This window comes from Eptatretus burgeri, chromosome 8 (genome assembly GCF_056783735.1).
Source record: "Eptatretus burgeri isolate ZD-2024b chromosome 8, Ebu_testis_v1, whole genome shotgun sequence".
In the NCBI taxonomy this organism is placed as follows: domain Eukaryota; kingdom Metazoa; phylum Chordata; class Myxini; order Myxiniformes; family Myxinidae; genus Eptatretus; species Eptatretus burgeri.
This window is the reverse complement of record NC_140968.1, coordinates 14,483,684-14,506,930: the sequence shown is the minus strand read 5'-3', so window position 1 is coordinate 14,506,930 and position 23,247 is coordinate 14,483,684. Positions and strand designations below refer to the sequence as shown.

Sequence of the window (23,247 nt, the reverse complement as noted above, 5' to 3'; positions counted from 1 at the left end):
GAAACATCTTACGATGTCGGAAAGATCCGCGAGGCCCTCCCAGAGATATACCGGAGGTATCTCATCTTCTTGCACAGCTTCTCTGGCTGCGATACAGTGTCTGCAATTTTTGGGTTTAGCAAACCAACTTTGCTAAGCAAGCTCTGCAAGACTGATGAAGCAGAGAGGGCAATGGACGTGTTTATGGACATCTGAGCTGAGAAAGGTGATATCATTAAAGCAGGCTGTGATCTTTTCAAGCTCATGTTCCATGGGGAATCCTCCAAAGACTTGGAAGACTTGAGATTCGACATCTTCAGCAAGCGAGCTGCTACTGGAAGCATAAAACCTGAGAAACTCCTCCCCCCCCCCCCCACGACAACAGGAGCTGTGGCACAGCACTCTCTCCGAGCTTACCTCCAGACTAGAGACTGGCTGATGCTGCAAAGTCCATCGTTGGATGCCCAGGACTATGGATGGCAACTTCCTGAGCAAGGATATGCACCAGTCCCTTCTACAGACCCCATTGTACCAAACTACCTCCTGACGTTTGCCAGCTGCAACTGTGTGGGGGACTGCAGCTCACTCAGGTGCTGCTGTAAAAAGCAAGGAGTCAAGTGTATTTCTGCTTGCGGCATCTGTCATGGTAACTCTTGCCTGAACATAAACCAGCTGGATGACAAGAGGAGTGAGGAAGATACTGGGGAGTTTGATGAATTAGTTTGTAAAAGCTGACGAAGCAACATTTCCATTGAGCACAGTTCTGTTAAAAATGTCAATAAAATACATTTTATATGATCAAGGAGTGTTTTTTTTCTCAAAAATAATGGTTGGTATTGATTCAGCACCTCAAAAAACCCCTAGTTAGACATCCCACAAGTCAATATTGGCAAAAGTTAATTTTCCCATTTTTTCGCGCAGGCCCTCTGAGCACCCGAACTTTGATTGGCTCCCCAGAATTTTCCACAAGGATTTTGGTTTGCACTAATTGAGAGGTATTAGTAAACACCTCGATGAATATGTTGGTGAAGAAATTTTTTGGTAAGCAATTTTTTCACAGACGGTCAATACAATTTGCTAAAATTCCCTAACTACAAGTACTGTTACGTTGTCGATAAGGCATATTAAAAAAATATATAATTAATCGATGCCATTGGAAAGTTCTGGAATAACTACACAATATCTTGTTGTTATTGTTCATGTTATTCTAAAATTAAACTGCACTGCACCCTCCCCCTCCCAGCCCCCACCCAAACCCCAAATGTTGTTTGTTACCTCCACCACCAAAGGTGAAGGAAGTTATGTTTTCACCCCTCTGTTTATTTGTTTGCACGAAATCTCAAAAAGTTGTGGATGGGTTCGAATGAAACTTGGTGGACACGGGTGTACGACAAGGAAGAAATGATTTAATTTTGGTGAAGATCCGAATCTGATAATTTTTTTAAAGCGATTCTTCACCATTGAGAGTTCGAGCTAAACCGATATATAGCATAATATCTCAAAAAGTTATGCACGCATTCAGATGAAACTTAGTGGACAGGTTGGGAGTGTGACAAGGAAGAAACGATCCGATTTTGATGAAGATCAGAATCTGGATGTGGATAAGAGAAATATTTAATTTTTTGAGTGATTCTTCAGCATTGAAAGATAGGGCTGCAAACGATATAGCACTGCATAGCATGATATTTCAAACATGTATTTGGCCCAACATGTTCTCGTGGATCAGGCATTACCTGGCGGAGGTATGCGCTCTACCGAGTGCCCTTCTAGTTTCTTATGGAATCTGAAACTAAAGATAAACTAAAGCGCAAATCCAGCTCCTCACTTGTCATTCAGATGAGTCACCTCATTGCCGATGGACAGTTCCATTTGTTCTAGTGGACAATGAAATTTGGATTCCAATGGATAAATGATTATATTTTCAGTTAACTCGACGAATAGTCATTATATAATAAAGCATTGTCTAATACATATAATTATACATCAACATAAATAGCAAAGTGGTTAAGCAATTTAGATGAGCTGGCAGGATGGCTGAGGGATGCATACTCACGTCTAAGCTGTCTAGCCTGGGTTTGAATCCCGACCCAGCTATAAACTGTCACGCCGGTGTTTAACAGGCGTGCCGCTCCTCGGATGGACGTTAGACGGGCGTCCCGTCTGTTGACGGGCATTAGTTGGTGGAGGTTAAAGACCCAACGGTGTCCTTCGTGAAAAGTTGGCGAACTATCGACAGAACCAGGTCAAATTCCGAATTCCTGCCCTAACCACCACTGGGAAGGAAATGGCAAGCCACCGAATGTAATTCTTGCTGCGAGGCTGCATTGACAGCATCAAGTCTGCCTTCAGGCAAGGTACCAGAATTACGGAAGCTTGGCTCAAGTGTTCACGAAACGGCTGGCCACACCCGACGGTCGGCAGGCACGGAAGCACGAGTTGACAAAAACGTTCTTTGACACGATCACCGGTATGGGAAGTGCAATTCGGAACTCATTCAGAAAACGAATCCAGTGTCCTTCAATTAAGATGAATGAAACTTTTGCTCCAAATTGCAGTCTGTTTTTTTTTTTTGAGAGGGGGCAGAGGGGGTGGGGGGGGGCGTTACATCAGAAGCATTTTTCCACCCAATAAACTGCATGCTGATGCATCACATCCACCTCTGTATACTACCCTTGGTAGCATCCAGCATCATGATTACAACATCGGATGTCCGTGCCACGGCGATCACCTGTCTTCCTCGGCCCTTTCCTACGTGAAAAGCAAACAAAACACACGATAACCTGCCAGCACTGTAGCGAAGAGCCTGACCGTGGTGCCAGAAATATTTCCAGGGCAGAATAATTAGAATGTTTCAAGAGCGTCCATAATCCATTTCTAATATGGTTAAGGTCTCCCTTTTCTTGGAGTCATTTTTGTTGTCTGTACCTTGTGATGCCCCTTCTATTATTCCAGGTAGGTCCAACAGTTGGATGTTTGCACCATTGTACTGCAGAATAGAAAGGCACACATTCTACAATTAAACTCCTATTAGCAGCCAAAAGACAATCAATCGATCCATAAAAAAAAAGATCAAGGGGGCAAAAGGGGTAGAAATCATGGTAAATTGTGACCTTCCTCCATAACAAACACGTGTGCACACACAGTTGGTGCAGAATGGCTCAGTTTGTGCCAACTTGCAGCAGTTATGTTTTACATTACTCAAGATATTGTTGCAGAAATGGCCACAGGGGGAGTGAGGGGGGAGGGGGGGGGGTAACAGGAGCAAGATAGACTCGTTATTTCATTAATAAGCGTCGAACATATGTGTGTGGTTTCTATGTAGACTGCAGAATGATACGACGTGTCCAAGTGTGTTCAAAAGCTAAATAAACGTGGTCCCTCTCTTCCACACGAAGTGTCGAACTCCCTCCCACATTAACCCTATAAATTGCCTCCCTTTGTAATCTGTCTGAGTTTCCTTTAATAAAATGTTTGAAGCTCTGCAAACCAGCAAATCCAACCCACCCCCTCTCCCCTCGAGAAAGGTGAAAGCAGGGTCTTACGACCACGTGTAAAGGTAAGAACTACGCCGAGAGCCGAGAATGGGAAGTTTGTGGACACGCTCGAAACCGCAGAAGCTACTAGAAGCAGAGTGTCAACCTAATGAGTGAGTGCACAGCTACGCAGGGTCACGAGGTGATGTAAGGCTGAGGGATGGGGAAGAAACGGACAGTCAGTTGGAGTCTGAACTGAGCGTGAGCAGAACCACAAAGAGAGCTGCACACGAGTGAGTCGTGGAAAGTGATCATATCAGGAAAAATGGGTGTCAGAGAAGTAAAGCACCGACAGCGAACTCGAGGACGGTCCAAGAGCCGGTGGAACAGCCCAAGATATACCATCTTCCCAGATTATACCTGGGGTTAAAGTGAGCTCGCCTGTTTTATACCCCAGGTATATTCTGGGCTCATCCAGTTTATACCCCAGGGTATTATTTAGGTAAGGCTATTTCATACCCCCCCCCCCCAAGACCAGACTATACCCCCACACTTGGACAAACAAAATATTCAAGGATACAGTATAAAGTTTTTGATTTTATTTCACACGTTGATGACACAAACGTATCCACTACAATACACAATTTTAATCGCTTGAATGCCGTTGCAAACTAATCAAGTGCAGACTACAATGAATCATGAGCTTAATAAAATATATGATTGGCTTGGTACAAATAAGCTATCCCTGAGTTTATCAAAAAGGAAACATATTATTGCAACACGATTCACTAACTTTTAAAATTTGGTGAATCTCCAATTCAGCCAACAAACTGCTGCAATTTTCTTGGCGTCCCTATTGACAAGAATCTGACATTTAGATGTCAAACTCAAAAGCTCTCAAGGAAAATTTCGGAAACTATCAGGATTCTAAATGAATGAAGATATACGATCCATATTTGCCCTGAGGTCAGGTCAGGTATGGGAGCATGTGCCAGAACAGCGCGTCGCTGCGTCCACTTTCCGCCGGTACTCCAGGGGCCTCAGTCTGGCCATCCCCCAGGAATATGCCAGGCCCATCCCCATCTCCTTGAGATGATGGTCAACCTGCTGCAACCATGATGCACGTGGTCGGCCCACTGGCCTCCTCCACTCATGAGACTCCCTCGCTGAGAGAATCTGGTGAGCTGGATCAGCGTCAGGAAAACGAGCCACATGTCCATACAGCCGCAGCTGACGCTCACGGACTATGCAGGTAACAAATCTCATCCGAGTCTCTCTCAGCAACTGCTCATTGGACACAAAATCCGACCAGCGATAGCCAAGGATTCTCCGAAGACACCTGGTACCAAAGGAATTAAGTCTCCGTCTCAGATCCTTGGTCAGAGTCCAAGTCTCGCACCCATTGAGCAAGACTGGAAGTACCAAGGACCTGAAGACTTGGACTTTCGTCCTCCCGCACAGCTACCGGCAGCGCCACACCCCATGATCCAGTGAATCCATGACTCCCCAGGCCCGACCCAGACGTCTATTGACCTCTGACTCGCAGCCAGCAGAGACATGAATATCACTGCCAAGGTAAGTGAATCTCTCCACGACCTCAACATCCTCACCACAAACAGACACAGACAGGACAGCAGCATCCAAGATGTCACCGGAAGCCTGGATCTTAGTTTTGACCCAAGAAACCCGTAATCCCAGCGGCTCCGACTCCTCATTGAGCACCTCGACGGCCCCCAAAAGGATGTCTAAAGTCTCCGCAAAGATGACTGCATCATCTGCAAAATCAAGGTCCGAGATCTTGACATTCCCAAACGATGCACCGCAACTTGATCTCTCCGACATCCTCCCTAAAATCCAGTCCATACAAGTGCTGAAAAGTGTGGGGGCAAGTACACATCCCTGACGAACTCCAGTAACAACTGGAAATAAGTCAGAGGTGGTACCACCACACTTCACAGCACTCTCAGTACCAGAGTAGAGTTCAGACATCAGATCGATCAGTTTTGGTGGCACCCCACGAAGACCAAGAATCCTCCAGAGGACATCCCGATTCACTGAATCGAACGCTTTACAGAGATCAACATAGGCTGCAAGCAGCCCCTGCCGAAACTCTCGACTGCGTTCGGTGAGGACACGAAGGGCAAGGATACGGTCAATCGTTGACCTCTTTGGTGTAAAGCCTGACTGCTCTGGACGCTGGTGCTCAAGCAGATGGTGGCGAACCCTATCAAGAATTATACGAGCAAAGACCTTGCCCGGCACTGAGAGCAGCGTCACCCCTCGGTAGTTGTTGCAGTCTTGGCGATCACCCTTCCCTTTCCAGAGAAGGACAACAAGGCCCCCCTTCCAGTCAGTTGGGATGATGCCTGTGTTCCAGGCAGAGCACAAAACTGCATGCAACGACACGAGTGCAGCATTTCCACCAGCCTTGAGAAGTTCGGCATGGATGCCACAGATCCCTGGAGCTTTGCCCCGTTTCAACTGGTTCACCGCAGCCCGTGTTTCCACAAGCGAAGGTGGACCACAGTTGATTCGAGGGTCAGCAACAGGGATTGTACCACCCTTGACATCCAACTCGACAGCTGGGGGATCAGCCTGGTACAACCGCTCAAAGTAACCGGCCCAGCGGGCCTTCACTTCAGACTCCTCTGTCAAGAGCCTACCACTCTCTGCTCGAACTGCAGTGCTCCGAGGGATGGGCTTGGATGAACGTAATGCGCGAATTCCCCTGTAAGCGGGACGAGAATCACCTGTCCACAGGTGATGCTCTACCCCCTCACAGATTTCTCGCACATAGGCCTCCTTGTCCACCCTCAGTGCACGTACAGTTTTACGCCTCAGCTCCCTGAACAGCTCAGCTCTGCCATTCAGCCTGGCCCTGCGACTCTTCTCAATGGTATCCAGTGTCCCTTGAGAGACAAAATTCTTCTTTGCCCTGCGGTGAGCTCCAAGACATCCACCGGCAACATCAAGGACGGTGATCTTGAAGGCGCTCCACAACTCTTCAGGACCCCCCAAAGCACCCAGACCCCCCAAGTGTCCACTCAGCCTGTTCGCAAACTCCTCAGCTACTCTCTCATCCCTGAGCTTGGCAACATCCAGCCTAGGCTGGGATGGTACCATTCTCCAGGATTTAAGGTGCAGCTTTAGAGTTGCTACAACAAGCCTGTGGTCAGTATTGAGGAACTGAGCACTCCGGTAGACCCTGTAGTTCTGGATCATCCTCCAACGACCGTCAATGAGGACATGGTCAATCTCCTTTGCCACACCGCCAGCGTTGGAATACCAAGTCCAGCGATGAGCTTGTGGGCACTGAAACCATGAACCAGCCACCCTAAGTCCATGACTTCTTGCAAAGTCAAGGAACTTAGTGCTATTCTGGTTCATAGTTCCTGACCCATGGGGACCAACACACACCTCATAACCATCCCTATCAGTTCCAGTCGATGCATTGAAATCCCCCAAGACTAGAAGTGTATCTCGTCTGGGGCACCGATCAACCACAGACTCGAGTGTGGCGTAGAATGCATCCTTCACGGTGAGATCACTCACCTCAGTCGGAGCATATACAGAGACCAGGGAAATGACACCTAAGGAGTGATGAATCCTTAATCTCATAATACGCTCGTTGACTGGTGTTACCTCAATTATCATTGGGGTCAGCTTATTGGACACAGCTACAGCAACTCCTTGGGTATGGTAACCATCAGAGCGACCAGACCAATAGTAGGTGTAACCACCCACAATTATCTTGCCGCAATCCGGTTTTCCGAACCTCAGAGAGAGCTGCAATCCCGATGTCCAAACGCTTGAGCTCAGATGATAACAGAGACAGGTGATCATCCTCTCTTAGGGATAGGACATTCCAGGCACCCACCCGAAGGGACCGCCTCAGGTTAACCCAAGGAGACCGCCGTCTGGTGGACGACACCTCAGCACCACTCCGACACACTCTCCCGCAATCTGACCCAGGGATGTTACCCCGTGGTTTCCCTCCTATCAAAGATTGGGGGTCCCGAAGGCTTTGCCGCAATCCCGTCATCCGGTGAGCTGCCCTGCGAAGGGAAGCTGCACAGGAGGTACTCCCACGGAGTGGGTTTTCAGATTTTTTTGCGATTTGCGGAATGAAGGGTTTCACAGTGGCCGGAGTGCAAATCCTGCCACCAACCTCCTAATAAGAAGTAACCCAACTGCAGGAGGACGTCTGCAGACACAGTTGGGTACTAGATATGGATGGCCGTTGGCTCACAAGGAGCTCCTGAGCTGGACATCAAAACCCAGGAAATCAAAGTGCACACGACATGTGAGTTTCACAATCCAGTTGTTACTGTCATTGATGTTGATCTTCATGCCGCATCGATCTGTGTTGCAGTAACATGTTATTTTTTAAATTATGATGGAAAGAAACTCTGGACATTGAAATACAGACTTATTTATGAAGAACACAAGGGGGTATAATCTGGACTAGTGGGGTATAGTTTGGCAGGGGCTTAATCTGGCCTGCTACACCGGATCATAAAAAGCAAAAAGCACACGTGTTATATTCACTCCAGCTCCAGCTCATGGCTGGAGCCATGAGCCCGGACGCGACAATGTCTGCCACCTCCCTCCCTCCCTCCCTCCCTCCCTCCCTCCGAGAGCACTACCACCAAACTCATCGCCAACCCGCGCAAGCAGAGTGTGTGAAGGTTTTGTTCTCTCACGACATTCAACCCTGTCTTAAAGCCGAAGTCACATTTGCTCTACGGCGAGGATACGGCGGCCGTACACACTCTGAATTGACAGAAACGTGTGGCGGCCGCAGAGTTTCTGCAGTGGCCTCAGGGTGGCCCTATGCCGTTTGGCTATATTTTACAGGCCGTAAGGTCGCCGTGGAATTATAACGCGGAATTACAACTTTTTTCATTTCTACGTTCGCCGTAGCAATTCGACAAGCCGAAACAAAATGGTAAAAAAAAAAAATTAAATTAACCCATTCGTTACCATCCGTCTGGCCGCACATTCGCCTTAGGACCTCCTGCGGTCACCGTGCGACATCAAATCAAAGACCGTACGGCAACCCCACGTTTTCGGTCTCCACAATTTCTAAGACCTAAGGCCTAAGTCACATTTGCTCTACGGCGAGGATACAGCGCCCGTACGCCCTCTGAATTGACAAACGTGCGGCGGCCGCAGAGTTTCTGAGGTGGCCTCAGGGTGGCCCTACGCCGTATGGCTATATTTTACATGCCGTAAGGTCGCCGTGGAATTATAACGCGGAGTTATAACTTTTTTCATCTCTACGTTCGCCGTAGCAATTCGACAAGCCGAAACAAAAGAACTGGTAAAAAAAATAAATAAATAAAAAAATTAATCCATTCCTTACAGTCTGTCTGGCCACACGTTCGCCTTAGGGCCCCCCTGCGGTCGCCTTGCAGGCACCTTGAAAATTCTATGGCCGCCGTAGGAACGCCCTAAGGTCACCGTGCGACATCAAATCAAAGACCGTACGGCAACCCCACGTTTTCGGTCTCCACAATTTATAAATACGCCGTGCAGCTACCCAAAAAATAAAAAAACATATGTGACTACTACATTGTGTGACCGTGGAAATACTGCAGCCGCCGTATAATTGCTAGTGGCCGTACATTTTGGAGACCCCACAGCCGCCGTGGCAAAATGTGACCTAGGCCTAATACGTGTGAGCGACTCAGCACCAAATTATATCGCTTAAGCCGACCAAGTCTCAGGGAAGGGAAGAATGGATCAAGGCATTTAATTATTGGCTTTTCAACTCCTTTCTTTAATAAATCCTGTCTTCCCACTGGCATGTTGGCCTGATGCACGGTTTGAATTGGAAATGGTCATTGATGGAGGACTCATTAGGAGGACTAAAACGCAGAGGATTGTCCCGGGTAATTGCTCAGCCCATCCCATGAGACAAACTGTAGGTGGCAAGACTCGGAGTTTCTGTCCGCCAGAAACCAAAGACCTGTTCGGCTTTCCCGGCAGATGCCCCCCCCCCCCCCAAGGACTAACCATTACCAAATTGGTGAACAAGCATATGGAAGATTTTAATTCAAGTCCACCCATGGTTGACTGTTAAGATATAAGAGAACATGCATTTTGGTGGATTATTATTTTGGCAAAACATTTGAAACCCAGCTGTCACCAATTCTTGTAAACGTTCAATTGTTAAAACCTAAACGTACCATGCAAACTTCCTGTTGTCCACAATTGTTAAAACATTCCTTCAACTATAAAAAACAAAGGGCTCACAGGTTCGTTCAGAGGTATGAAGATGCAGTCACCTTTTGGTTGTCCAACCTGAGTTGGCATCTCGGCGCAGCTATAAACTGTCACCATTGTTATTGGAGCAACAAAGCTGGAGAAGCCGTCTACAAGCACTAGTTGTTAGTAGACGTTAAAGATACCATGGTGTCTTTCACACATTGGCGGCGAGTTATCGCCGGAGTCCTGAACAGATTACAAGCACCTGTCCAGCCTGACTGTTGGGCAGGCAATGGCAAAACACCCAGTGCAAGCCTTGCCAAGAAACCGAATCAGCAGCACAGACACCCAGGGAAGACCATGTGACTGCTGATTACGAGACAGTACCTGCAGAAGAAACCCTTTCACCCTTTGAGAAAAATGAGAAAACCTTTTCATGCAGAAACCATTGAAGAGAAATGCTGCTCAATATTCTGCACAACACCTGATAAATCAGAATCAAACCAGGAGGACACTCGGAAGGGCGCATACCTCCGCCACGTAGTGCCTGATCCACGAGAACACATCGGCCCCAATACATTTTTGAAATATGCTATACAGTACTTTATCGTTTTTTTGACCCCATCTCTCAATGGTGAAGAATCAATTGAGAAATCAAAATAACTATAATATCCAGAAGCGTATCTTCACCAAAAATCGAGTCAATTCATCCTCGTCACACACCCAACATGTCCACCAAATGTCTGAATCTGTCCATAACTTTTTGAGATATCCTGCTCACAGACAGGCAGACAAACAAGCAAAACAGACAGGTGCGAAAAACATAACCTCCGTCCAACTTCGGTGGCAGCGGGTACCAGCAACGAACATAAATGAGGAATACCAAAACAAGAACATTTCACAGTATAGCGATGAAACCTCAACCGCAATAAAAATCCAAGATCCTCTTCAGTGACACCGACGCTTGACATACAAAATGTCACTCGTCGGTAACCCTGCAATTCAGGGGAGCGGGAGCTGAAAATGGATTTATTTTAATGGGTTCAATGGTACCGAAATGGATCAGCAGGTCGTTCACCATGCGGAGTTTTCATTTTCACTGACGTGGCACGCAGTGAGGTGAAAGCCCAGCTGGAAGGAATCACCAATACCAACTCATCGTCACACCTGTCACACCTGTCTTCTCATACTTATGGCTGTCAGAACTACCTTAGCTTTTCACTCCGACCATCATTGACAGAAATGAGTTACAAGATGTAAACGATGACTTGCTCTCGATGACTTGCTTTAGATCCCAGTAGAAATCTCAACCCTTTTTTAAAAGTACAATCTGCACCAATCACAAGTCCCTACAGCAAAAAAAAATTTCAATTATTATTTTATTTATTTATTATTAACACCACCAACACTTATTGCATGGCATAACATGAGAATCACTGTTTCCTCAAAAGGACCGTCAAGGCAACAAATTATCGAGGAGGAAAATGGCCCTGCCTCATTATCAAAGCTTTATGGTTCCAAGATGGTCAAACTAACCCCTACCCACTCCCGTACCTCAATAACACCAGGTATGCAGGTGAGGGTCGTGAACTCGTATGAGGCACATTCACTCTCGGTTGATGTCATCAGACTGAGGAAAGTGGACTGCAGGCAAAGGACAGGTTGCATTATGTACAAGTAGAAAGCCAGATGGAGTAAAGAAACAGATACTCATCGATGTTATATCAATACGTAACATAAGGGTGACCGAGGTCAAGGCCGACCTTTCCCACAGAAGGAAATCCTATAAGAGCCACTCTTGCATCGCCAGACTTCATGACATCAAAGCCCTCGCCCTTGGCACTGGCAGACTTGGACGGCTCGATGAGCTGTGACCGATATTTCGCCAATTTTGCTTTCAACAGACCCAGGTGGTACTCCGTCGCTGCCAAAGGGATGAGACAGAAGCAAGGAAAAACAAATAAATAAATAAATAAAAATAAAAAGATGAAGGTTCATCAAACTAGAGAGGTCGTAGAATACTCAAACCCCACGCAGTCTTGAAAAATAAGGACATACACAAGGATCCCAACATGGGCGGGCTCTGCGAGCGGCACATTTCATTGGTCATGATGACACAAAATTCCGTAATATTGCTGTGGTGCAGAGGTTCGGGGACGGGGAACGACCGCTAGATGGAGCAGTTCAGTCGTCTCCACCCGAACACCCGCAATTGAAGGTCGTCACGCCGGATAACTCTGTAGTCGACTGGTCGCTTAATGGACCGTGGACACCAATATTTGTCCGATTCCAATTTACGTAATTAACCGTGCGGTCTCGCTATCGGGGAAGCCACACCCTCGGCCGGCTTTGTTCGAACTGAGTCGCTGTTACCGACTCTGATCCGGCGTAACCGAGCGGGAATTACCAAAGCCGCACCGGCCCAAATAACAATTTACGACACAATCGGCCTCCCTAATTCTTAAGCCCGAACCATACTGGGTCAACGAAGGAAAACACAGACAACGAACTTGAACATTTAACAGCGATTTATTTACAAGGTAATAGGGAGGGAAACACAGAGCAGACTTAATCACGAATATAAATGCAGGCAAATGTACAATGGCAATCACTTAACAGTTTTACTTCCAAGACTGGCCACAAACAGACACACACCCAAAAATAAATGGAGCCGGCTGGCCTTTATTGGACTCTCCAGCCGTGGAGGATAGGCAAGCTGGGGGTCAGAGTCTGGTCAGGTACCTGGCCGCCTCATGCGGTTTTACCATCTCACACTTGTGGAGCTCGGAGTCCGTGGACGGGAACGGGGATCCCCAGCTCGAGCGCTCCAACACAACCCACCACTCAACATCCAACGAGCGTAGCCAGGATCCCACGAATGACACAGCCAGCCACGAACGACGATTGACGACATGAGCACCACGAAACACCTCCGCCACGACCACCACCACCACAAGCACCAACACGACCACCGACCAACAAGGCACCCCGAAAAAGAGACCGCCGCCAAGACAGCTCGCCACCCTTCTTATACCTCCCCCGGGTGGGTGGAGGGATCCACTCTGAGGTAACTCGCCTCCAGATTGGTCGGGGGGCCGTCGGGCGATCGGTGTCCTCCCCTCATTGGACGAGGCGAACATTCCATCTGGCTGGGGCGAGGTCGGCTCTGAGGTGATCTCACCCCCGCCTATGTCCGTGGCCTCGAACACGTGCGTAATGGCGCTGAAGGAGTGGAGGAGGATTTAATGCAGAAGACTAACTAGAAAGAAACTCGCAGCGCACACATGAAATTCCCATTAGACATAGGGGAGAGATTCTAACTATCCACATATACTTAACGAAATAACTAAACTTTGGATCAACTGGATGTGTGAAGGCGAATGGTTTCCAGATTCGTAACAATATTTTGTCCAGGTACGGCGAAACGGAAGGGTATTGAAAGCACCAAAAAGGCCATTTGTGTTCTGCAGTGTTCAATTCAAGTATGTCAATCAATTGGAATGAAATGAAAAACAGATTTTAAAGTTAGTCGAAAAGTAAAAATTCAGAAGTTTACCGACGTTGACGCAGGGTCTTCTACACCACCTTATTCAACACGTTGCACGCGAGTTTGTCGTGCCTGTTGTTTGTGTCCTTCATGACGTCGTTAAACACAGTAAGTTTCCGGTTTAGAACGATTTCAAATTTTGTTTGACTGCCAGACAGGCAGACAGAGTAACAATAATATCCCACTCCTCTGTGCGCATGTGCGATCGGGATGAATTCAGAGCCAAAGTACTGCGATACTACAGGTTTGTTTTCCGATTCCAAATACCATGTTGACTTTCGGCACTTTTCAAGCACGTCATACATCAAGGAGAGTATTGACACAAGAAACACTTTCAGATCGGTAATCAAGCGGTTTCCATTCGTAGACTCGACACCCAAGCATGGAAGACAAAGTAGATGAGGTTGGTTCTCAATTACATCAACGTGTCAAAGGAGGCGGCCCACATTGCTGCACACACAGCAATGTTTGATCGAGAGGACTGGAATCTGGGGATCAATCATCTGAATTCGGTCTGAGAGTAGATTTAAGAGGAAGAATCAAGCACGCCACGCACTGCCATCTCGTGTCACCCCCAATCATTCCAAACTCAACCCTCTTGGTTGCAGATTACTGTGTGTCCTCCCTTGTTTTTTCTGTTCATCTATTGCCTTGCTTGTGTCTAAGAGATACCCCCACTGCCTTGTGAGGCCGTTCAAAAATTACATAACTGTTGTTGCTCAAATTTGACACCCCCATCCCCCTGTAACAATCAGCAACACTTCAACAGACACCCCCTCAGAGATATGAAGCAACGCTTGAAGACCATCCTGCCCCCTCCCCTCCCCCAAGTGGTGGAGCAGGCTGACTGGGTGTCCTGTATTTATTCACAAGAGCGACTTTTTTTTTGTCAGGACTACAAACAATATTTGAAAAAGGAAAGGCGGCACATTATCCCGTCAACCAGATCAAGCAGGAGTCGAAAACCCTGCAAAGGCATCAATGGATGAACCGCTCAGAGTGATGTAATCGTTACTAAATACGTTCAATTGCTTTCTTTGCAAACGAGATCAAGTATCTGTTGAAAAAGTAATGATGGAATAGTCGTCAAAACTGCACCAACTAGAACAGCACTCGGTAGAGCGCATACCTTCGCAGGGTTGAGCAGTTTACAATTTTGCATCCGGACCTGAACCAAAATCGAATCTGCTTGTTCTGGTCACTTACCCAACTCATCCACCTCATTTTGTCACAACTCGTCTAAAACTTTTTGAAATATCGTCTTTTTTGGCCCCATCTCTCAATGGTGAAGAATCATTTTTATGGAAAATTTAAATCATCGTATCCAGAACTTTACCAAAATCAAATCTATTCATCCCGGTCACACATCCAACCTATCCACAAAGTTTCGCCCAAACCAGTTCATAACTTTTTGATACATCATACTCACAGATAGACACACAGACAGACAGACAGACAGACAGACAGACCAGTCCAACCAATATACTTGTGAATCTTCAATTTCACAAGCAACAGACAAAGGAGAAAACACAATCTCTGTCCACTTGAGGTGGCGGAGGTAACAGTAGTAAATGTTGTACTTTTTGCGAAAATGAATAAGCAACCCGATGACACCCAAGATGCCGTGTCACAGAAAACCCAGAAATGGAGACAAGTTTGAATCAGAAAATAAATACATAATTAAATAAAGGGTGCATGAAACAAAGTCATTGATTGATATCGTTATGTAATGGAACTGGAAACCCCCCTCCCCCATGTAACACTCCGTAGCGTTTGGATATACTGTTACGAATCTGGAAGCCTTTTGCACACAAACAGCCAGCAGTCCACGTAGCTTATTATTTCGATAAGTCTTCTTCTTCTTCTTTCGGCTGCTCCCGTTAGGGGTCGCCACAGCGGATTATCCGTTATGATCCACATAATGATTTGGCACAGGTTTTACGCCGGATGCCCTTCCTGACGCAACCCTGGTCGCCTCTTACGACACAGGGATATGGTACACCTATTTTAACCGGGGAATACACTGGGCCCAGTATACTGGTACTCACTTCGCCGACCTCGGAAGGATGACAGGCTGAGTCAACCTCCTGGTGTGTATTAATTCAAGCGGCCAACGGGGCTTGAACTCAGGACCCTTTGGATCCCAAGCCGCGACCCTAACCACTACGCCAACACCAGGCTATTAGTTATTTCGAGATATGTTATTTCGATAAGTATGTGTTTATAGTTAAAATCCCTCCTTCTGTCTAATGGCAATTTTGTGTGTGCGCTACAAGTTATTTTTTAGTTAATTTTTTATACAACGGCACTGTCCTTGACTCAACCCGGTCGCCATTGCCCACGTGTTTTTGGCTGAAGGCGTGGGCGGAGCCTCCATCGCCTCACATCCGACCCCGCCCCAGAAAGGTGGGAGTTGCCCCGCCTACCGTGGGCCTGTCCAATGAGGGACGGCCAGCGGATCGCGCGATGGAACCGTCCAATCGGGAGGCGAGTGGCGAGAAAAGAAACCGCTCCCACCTCAAGAGAGTAGAGACTGAGCGTGGCGACTGCTTAGCGTCTGCAGTCTTGGTGGCGACTGCTTAGCGTCTGCAGTCTTGGTGGCGACTGCTTAGCGTCTGCAGTCTTGGTGGCGACTGCTTAGCGTCTGCAGTCTTGGTGGCGACTGCTTAGCGTCTGCAGTCTTGGTGGCGACTGCTTAGCGTCTGCAGTCTTGGTGGCGACTGCTTAGCGTCTGCAGTCTTGGTGGCGACTGCTTAGCGTCTGCAGTCTTGGTGGCGACTGCTTAGCGTCTGCAGTCTTGGTGGCGATTGGCTTCGTCTGCGGTCGTGGTGGCTTGGTCTTGTGTGTGGGCCGTGGACTTGGGGTCGTGGGTTCGAGTCCCACCATGGTGGTTTGGAGTTGGTGCGATTGCATGAGGCGGGAAGGTACCCTGGCCCGGCTCTACCGAATAAAGACCCACGGGGTCCATTTTCTTTCAGGTGTGTGTGTGTGTGTGTGTGTGTGTGTGTGTGTGTGTGTGTGTGTGTGTGTGTGTGTGTGTGTGTGTGTGTGTGTGTGTGTGTGTGTGTGTGTGTGTGTGTGTGTGTGTGTGTGTGTCCGTGGGCCCCGTCTGTAAGTAGAAACTGTTAAGTGCCTGTGTTCCTTGTAAATTGTATTTCTTTTATTCGTGATAACTCTGCTCTGTCTCCCTCCTTATTGTAAAATAAAACCCCTGTTAAATGTACCAGCTCGTTTTTCTGTGCTTTCTCCCATTGGTCCAGCACGGTGCGTGTTGAGAATTTGTGAGGCCGTTCATGCCGTAAATTGTTCATTTGGACCGAAGGATCTTGGTAATCCCCGCTCGGTTTAAACCTGGATCGGGCTCGGTAAACGGTCCGTTCCGCCCAGGGTCTATCGAGGATGTGGCTTCCCCGGTAGTTAGGTGGTGTGGGTACTTAAGTAAATTGGAATTAGAGAAGTGGACCCCACCTCACGCCGTTGAAATATTGGCGACCACGGTCCGCTAAGGGACCCGTGACCTTTCGGACTTATCAGAGTGTCACGACATAAATTCCGGGTGTTCGGTGGGAGACGACTCTGCTGCTCCACCTAGTGGTCGTTTATCGCCACCGGACCCCGGCCCCACAACAATAGGTCCCACCTGCGTTACGTCATATTTAAATGGGCCCTCACTGTGCCACTTCATACCCTCCATCTTGGCGAGCAGAAAAACAAGCTCCACCACTCCTGCGTGAATCAATGACGTCAGTAGAAATTGGACGAATGAGCACATTACATGTGATTCGAACCTGGGATCCCAGCATCATGAGCCGCGTGCAACAAACAAGGCAAAGGAACACAGGTACACCCGAACATCCCTCAGTGAGCTCAATGATTGCCCCAATGGTGAACAGGTTTCTTAATTAATTCTTTAACTGGAAATTAAATATTCTAAATTTAAAAAAAAAACTACAGTAATTCGATCGCACGCAGTGGACGGGTATGCCTCCGCTCTCCCACACCAACGCTTGAGTATCGACATATTTGACCCTTGACCTCTTATCATATCTGGCCCAAAATCTTCTTCTTCTTCTTCTTTCGGCTGCTCCCGTTAGGGGTCGCCACAGCGGATCATCCGTATGATCCGCATAGTGATTTGGCACATGTTTTACACCGGATGCCCTTCCTGACGCAACCCTGGTCGCCTCTTACGACACAGGGATATGGTATACCTATTTTAACCGGGGTATACACCAGCCCAGTATACTGGTACTCATTTCGCCGACCTCGGAAGGATGACAGGCTGAGTCAACCCCCTGGTGTATTAATTCAGTGGACCAACGGGGCTTGAACTCAGGACCTTTTGGATCCCAAGCCGCTGCCCTCACCACTGCGCCAACACCAGGCTTTCTGGCCTGGTGCATATCTGGGCATATCTGGGCATATATGGGCATATCTGGCCCAAAATCTAATCACTTAATTGCCCTGATCTTACTTTACCTTGTTACAAAGTTTGATGAAATTCCGTCCAACATTTCTTGAGTTAGGGCGTAAACAGTAAAGTTTCAGAGCTTGACCTTGACCTTTGACCCTTGACCTTCATCACATCTGACCCAAAATCTAATCACTTAATTGCCCTGTCTTACTTTACCTCGTTACCAAGTTTGATGAAATTCTACAATTTGATTCTTGAGGAAGGACGGAAGGACGGAAGGACGGGATAACCCCCCCCCCTCGGCCCCCCCCCCAAAAATCCTTTGTTTTTCTGAGTTTTACCTTTGTTTTTCTGAGTCCGTGCGATTTCCTTTTCGACCTCCGAGATTTTCTCCAGGATCCCCATGTCCTCAAGATTTCTTCACCACGAGCTCCTCCACCGTCCAAGCACCAAGAAAGCTGAACTCAACGAGAGGCACACCGAGCAGGGAGACCAGAGGCTCGAGCCCCGTTTAGAAACTTCTCGACTCGAGTACCACAAACGATATGTCGTGAGGAAAACCCGCGCTGTACATTACCAACATCACTCGCAGAAATAAAATATACCAACGATTATTTACGTAAAATCATCATATTAAAAAAAAAAAATAGTTGAAATAAAATGAAGAAGAAAAATAGGATAAATAATTAAAGAGCGAACCTGCCTGCCGGCCGGCACCTGCACGGTCACCACACGTGACGTCGACAGGAAATGGATGCGATCACGTGTCACGTATTTACATCGGAGCGAAATACTATTTAATCTCAGGTGAAAATAATTTTATATCCCTATCTAAGGTTAAGTATTATCTATAACGTGTCATTAAAGTATTGTATATTCATATAGTAAAAATAAAAAATAAAAAAAAATTGTTGAACATACACCGCTTAAAACTTGAGACGCGTTTTTGAGCAATTGGTACAAGCATAGAATATTTAAATTTTGATCGCAGGACGAGCCCACTCGGCCCATCAGGCTTGTGCTATACCGACCCGAAATACCGTCACCCATCCACACACAAGCGAGAGAGAGGGTTTCAGTGCCCATGATGCAGTGTTCCGGCGCCATATTGGTTGGCAAGCTAAACAAGCGAGAAAAGGAAAAACAAGGCCAAATAATTAGCGTAACCTTCCTCTGCAATAAGTCAGAATAACGAGATAAATATGCTGCATTGTAGAACGACTGACGTCATATCGTTGCTATGGAAATGAATACAACCGACATGGTGGCGCGCACGGCATTCTGGGACACTTCTGAAAACCTTGTCTCCAGAGAGACATGACAGAAGTAAATAGACACTTTGAAGTAGGTTTGATCCATTTTACTACATTCACTAGTATTTGGTAGACTTGCCATTTGCAGATTTCAATGCTTTTACTCTTTCAGGTAAAGCACTAACGAGTTCTGACATTTTCTCTTGTGGGATTTCTTCCCAGGCTTCACCCAAAAGGTTCAGCAATTCTGCCCGTGATGTTGGTTTCCTGGACTTTTTCTGCACAGCTCCATCCAATATGGCCCAGAGGTGTTCAATGGGATTCATGTCAAGAGACTGACTTGGTCATGGAAGTCGCTTGATCCCATTTCCGTCCTGCCATTATTTGGTCTTTTTTTACAGTGTGGCAAGGAGCTCCATGTTCCATGGACAAGAGTGTTGTTTTTGAATATCTGACCAGTGGAGAAGACGAGGAGAAGTCCATCCTCGAGGATAGAAATGTATATCGTAGAGTTGATGTTGCCAACACGCTCCACAAGCTCTGACCGACCAACGCTCCAGGTTGCTCCCCACACCATCACTGAAAACCCACCGTGTTTGACAGTTGGCTGCAATCGGTTCAAAGAAAACTCTTGACTGGGAAGTCTCCAGACCCAAACACGTCCACCGTCAGAATATTGAGCAAATTGGGACTCATCTGAAAAAACGACAGTTTGCCAAAACTCCAAAGGTCTGTAGGCCATCTCATCAGCCCACTTCTTTCTCTTTTGAATGTTGGCTGGTCTAAGAAGAGGTTTTCTCCAAGCTGCTCTCCCATAGTAGCCCAGTTGATGAAGGTACCGCGCGGCAGTTCTTGAGCTAACCTGGACCTCCTCTGCACCATCTGCTGCCTTGTAACAGGGAGTTTTCTCAATGGACCGCTTGACAGCTCAGACACCTTTCTGACGGCCCAGATCGACCAGAACAGGAAGCTGTGGATTCCGTGCCTTCGCTAGTGAATTGCACAATCACCCGATTGACCGTAGAAAGCAGGATGCCAAGTTTCTGAGCTATATGACGCTGGCTGACTTCACATTCCAATTGGCCAACAATTCGTCCTTTTTGAAAATCCCAACGGTCGTGTGCTCCCCGGGTTTGAGGCGTAGTTAATTGGCGTACAAGACCCAGGAACTCGTTTCTGCAAATAAATAGTTGAATATTAGGACAAATCGCTGAGTAAAACTGCGTTATACAGATGAAATGAAGAAATTGAAGGTGTCTATTTACTTCTGCCATGTCTCTGTATACCTACAACTCCATAAGTCCTGCTCGTATGTCTACCCCTATACTGGCATCTCTATCTACAAAGCATCGAGCGCTATCTATGGGGATTCTATAGGCATATCTTATCCTGATCTAATATTCCAATTTAAACTGACATCTACTCTTCCTATTGTCACTACCTTTGATTCAGTGAGACCATTATACAAACATTTAACTACTTTCTGACTGAAAGACCCTTACCTTATTACAGTCTTCACTCTCCTCTTCCTTGCCCTCAACCTATGGGCCTAGGTCCTATCACTGTGGCCATTCCTCTGAAAAACGCTCGGAAGATGCTCGGGCAGTAATTACCTAGGGAGTGGAAGATGCAGGACCTCGTGAACTAGTGACCACAGGACCTTGTGAACACAACAAGAACTTGTGGTGTACATGGTTCTTGTTCTGTTCACTAATTTAGGCCATGAGTTGCAATGTTGACCCGATGAATGTATTCATTCCGCACAGTAAACCGTTGAGGCCAGTCGGATGCCTTTCTGTCACCATTCAAATGTGTCATTGTTTGTCCACCTTTCCTTTATCGCAAAGCTACGTAATGGCTCAAGTTCTGTTTGCCATTTACTTTTCGGCCATGCTCTTGCATGCACTCAAATATCTCAACATAGGAGTGCACATCCAGTTCAGGGCAGATGGCGACCTCTTCAATCTGTAAAGGTTCAAGGCTCACACAAAGGTCAGAGAACAGCTACGACGTGAACTCTTATTTGTGGCCAACTGTGCTCTCACTCTGAAGGACAGACATCCAGCTGCTCGTAGACTGCTTTACCCAGGCCTCAGAATGTTTTTTAACGTCCAGGCCTCAGTTTAACGTCCGTCAAAGGGACAACACACACATTGATGATTCACCCCGTCTGTGAAACACCAGGACGACATTTTATAGCTGGGTTGGGATTCAAACCCAGGCTAGACAGCTTAGAGGTGAGTGTGCCCACCTCGAGATCATTCAGTCAGTCAGTCGTGTCTTAAGGCACTGTTAATAAACAAACTGTGATTCCATGTTGTAGTTATCTATCTATAATTCCAGCAGTGTGTGTGTGTGTGTGTGTGTGTGTGTGTGTGTGTGTGTGTGTGTGTGTGTGTGTGTGTGTGTGTGTGTGTGTGTGTGTGTGTGTGTGTGTGTGTGTGTGTGTGTGTGTGTGTGTGTGTGTGTGTGTGTGTGTGTCTGTGTGTCTGTGACTGCCGTTTCTCGACAACCACTGGTCCGATCTAATTGAAACTTGCCAGGTATATTGCTAGGGCCCTGAGTATGTGCCTATTCAAGGTTTGATATTAATCGGACAAGTGGTTCCCAAGTTATGGCCATTTATTTACCAAACCAATGACAGGACACGTTGCTGCAGCCATTTATTTACCAAACCAATGATAGGACACGTTGCTGCGTAGGCGTGGCCGATGGGGAAAGGGCACCTTAGTTACTGTGGCGTAGGAGTGGCAATGGTCAATGGCCATGAATGTCATGGCGAGCAAAGACAGGGAGGTAAACTTGATTTTAATTAATTCTGTGTGTGTAATTATAATCACAGCCAATGTTGCCAGGAGCCAATCACATTGCACCTAGCCTCACACAGCAAATCAGCGTAACAGCTAATGGATGAATGGACAGCCATCCTTGGTATACTGTATGTTGATGCACACCCGGGTGTCGGTGGCGAGAAAACCACAAGGGGGTAAGCTACCTTGGGTTCCCACCATACTCTCCGGAATCGCAGGCCGTCGCATACGAATAACTTTGTGACGCGGTGAGTCACTAATCGACCGTGAACGCCTATAACTTGACCACGTGACTTGGGGTCCTCCGTCTAATAAATACCGTTTACCAACTGGTCACGTGATCTAATTACCAGGGGACATGCCCTCGGTACACCTTGTTCAAACCAGATCAACTTACCAGATCAGATGCAGCCGAGTGTAACTGCCCAAGGACTACCGGCTAGAAAACAGATTGTTGGGGGATAACGTCCCAGCTCGGCTCGGATACGAACCATGCTGGACCAATGAAGGAAAAGACGAAAACGAGCTGGGAACATTTCTACACAAAGCATTTATTTACAATCAAGCGAGGAAAGGAATGTGGCCCAGTAATTTGGGTTTATTTGTACATACAGCAGGGATAGCAAGGAATTTGTGGGGTGCGACAAAAGGGCAAGCAATTTACAAAAGCAGACACAGTGCAGACTTATCCAGTTATCACTTCTACAATCTTAAATTCTGCTAACACAGGTGCCATCACATCCACACACATGCAAACCCGAGGAAGATTAGATTGGCAGAAAGAAAGAGAGCAGATGAGGATAAACGGCCTCACAATACCTGGCGTGGTCGGCCGACCAACGCAACCCAATACGCTTTTGGGGAGGTAGGAGGGAGAAATACTGGTGTCTAAGGTGTGGGAGTGGGAGGTGTGCTGGTGTAGTGCAATATGGGGGGTGCGGTGTTGTGCCAGAGGAAACTGTGATTGGGAGTCAGTAATGATGCTCTTTTGTGTGTCCAAAGGGGATGAAATAAAGAGGAGGAAACAGAGAGAGTAGAGAAAATGCGTGAGGCGACAGATCCCTAACCTTGTCGAACATAGGTATGTGAGGATAGCATGTACCTCCATGGGACGCTCCGCTTGAGCGTTCCCACCTTGAGAGTTAGCGCGTTATCTCCGGCTTAGTCACTTTGCCCGGGCTTGTGGCAATATGCGTCCGCACTGGTCCTCCAGAATAAGCACGTCTCAGTCTTACACCAACCGCGAATGAAGAGCCAGTGACGGGCAGAGGCAACGAGGAGCAGTGAAGAAGAGGGCGAAGCAGAGAGGTGAAGAAGAGAGCTAGCGGCTCCGCAATCTGCCTTTTATAAGCCCCGGGCGAAGGTTGGGGTGACGACCTGAACCAATGTGCTGTGACATGAATCCCACTTTTCTTTTAGGCCCCAGCGGCCCCAGCCATGCCCCGCCAGGCTCCCGGGGCTGGAAACGCTCATTCGCACATCCGGCATAACATGGCCTGGAGCTCCATACCGAATTCCCAGGTTGCTCTTCCCGTGACCCCTCCCCCCCCCCGCCGCCCAT

At 47.4% G+C, this 23,247-nt stretch overlaps 1 protein-coding gene across 3 annotated transcripts in view; it reads right to left on the bottom strand.

The window, feature by feature from the left end:
• DRG2 (developmentally regulated GTP binding protein 2) overlaps positions 1-18,411 on the bottom strand; it is a 32,781-nt gene extending 14,370 nt beyond the window's left edge. The window contains exons 1-6 of one of the 3 annotated variants that reach the window (XM_085890996.1): positions 18,323-18,411; positions 17,965-18,081; positions 11,426-11,586; positions 11,217-11,306; positions 2,905-2,965; positions 2,637-2,727 (exon numbers count right to left, since the gene is read on the bottom strand). In XM_085890996.1, the coding sequence (XP_085747122.1) occupies positions 2,637-2,727; positions 2,905-2,965; positions 11,217-11,306; positions 11,426-11,586; positions 17,965-18,028 (467 nt within the window). In that variant the 5' untranslated portion in view covers positions 18,029-18,081; positions 18,323-18,411. Of the gene's footprint in view, positions 1-2,636; positions 2,728-2,904; positions 2,966-11,216; positions 11,307-11,425; positions 11,587-17,964; positions 18,287-18,322 lie in introns of those variants that run through there. The other 2 variants (XM_085890998.1, XM_085890997.1) reach the window with 2 other exon arrangements.
• Between the last annotated feature and the right edge of the window lie 4,836 nt (positions 18,412-23,247).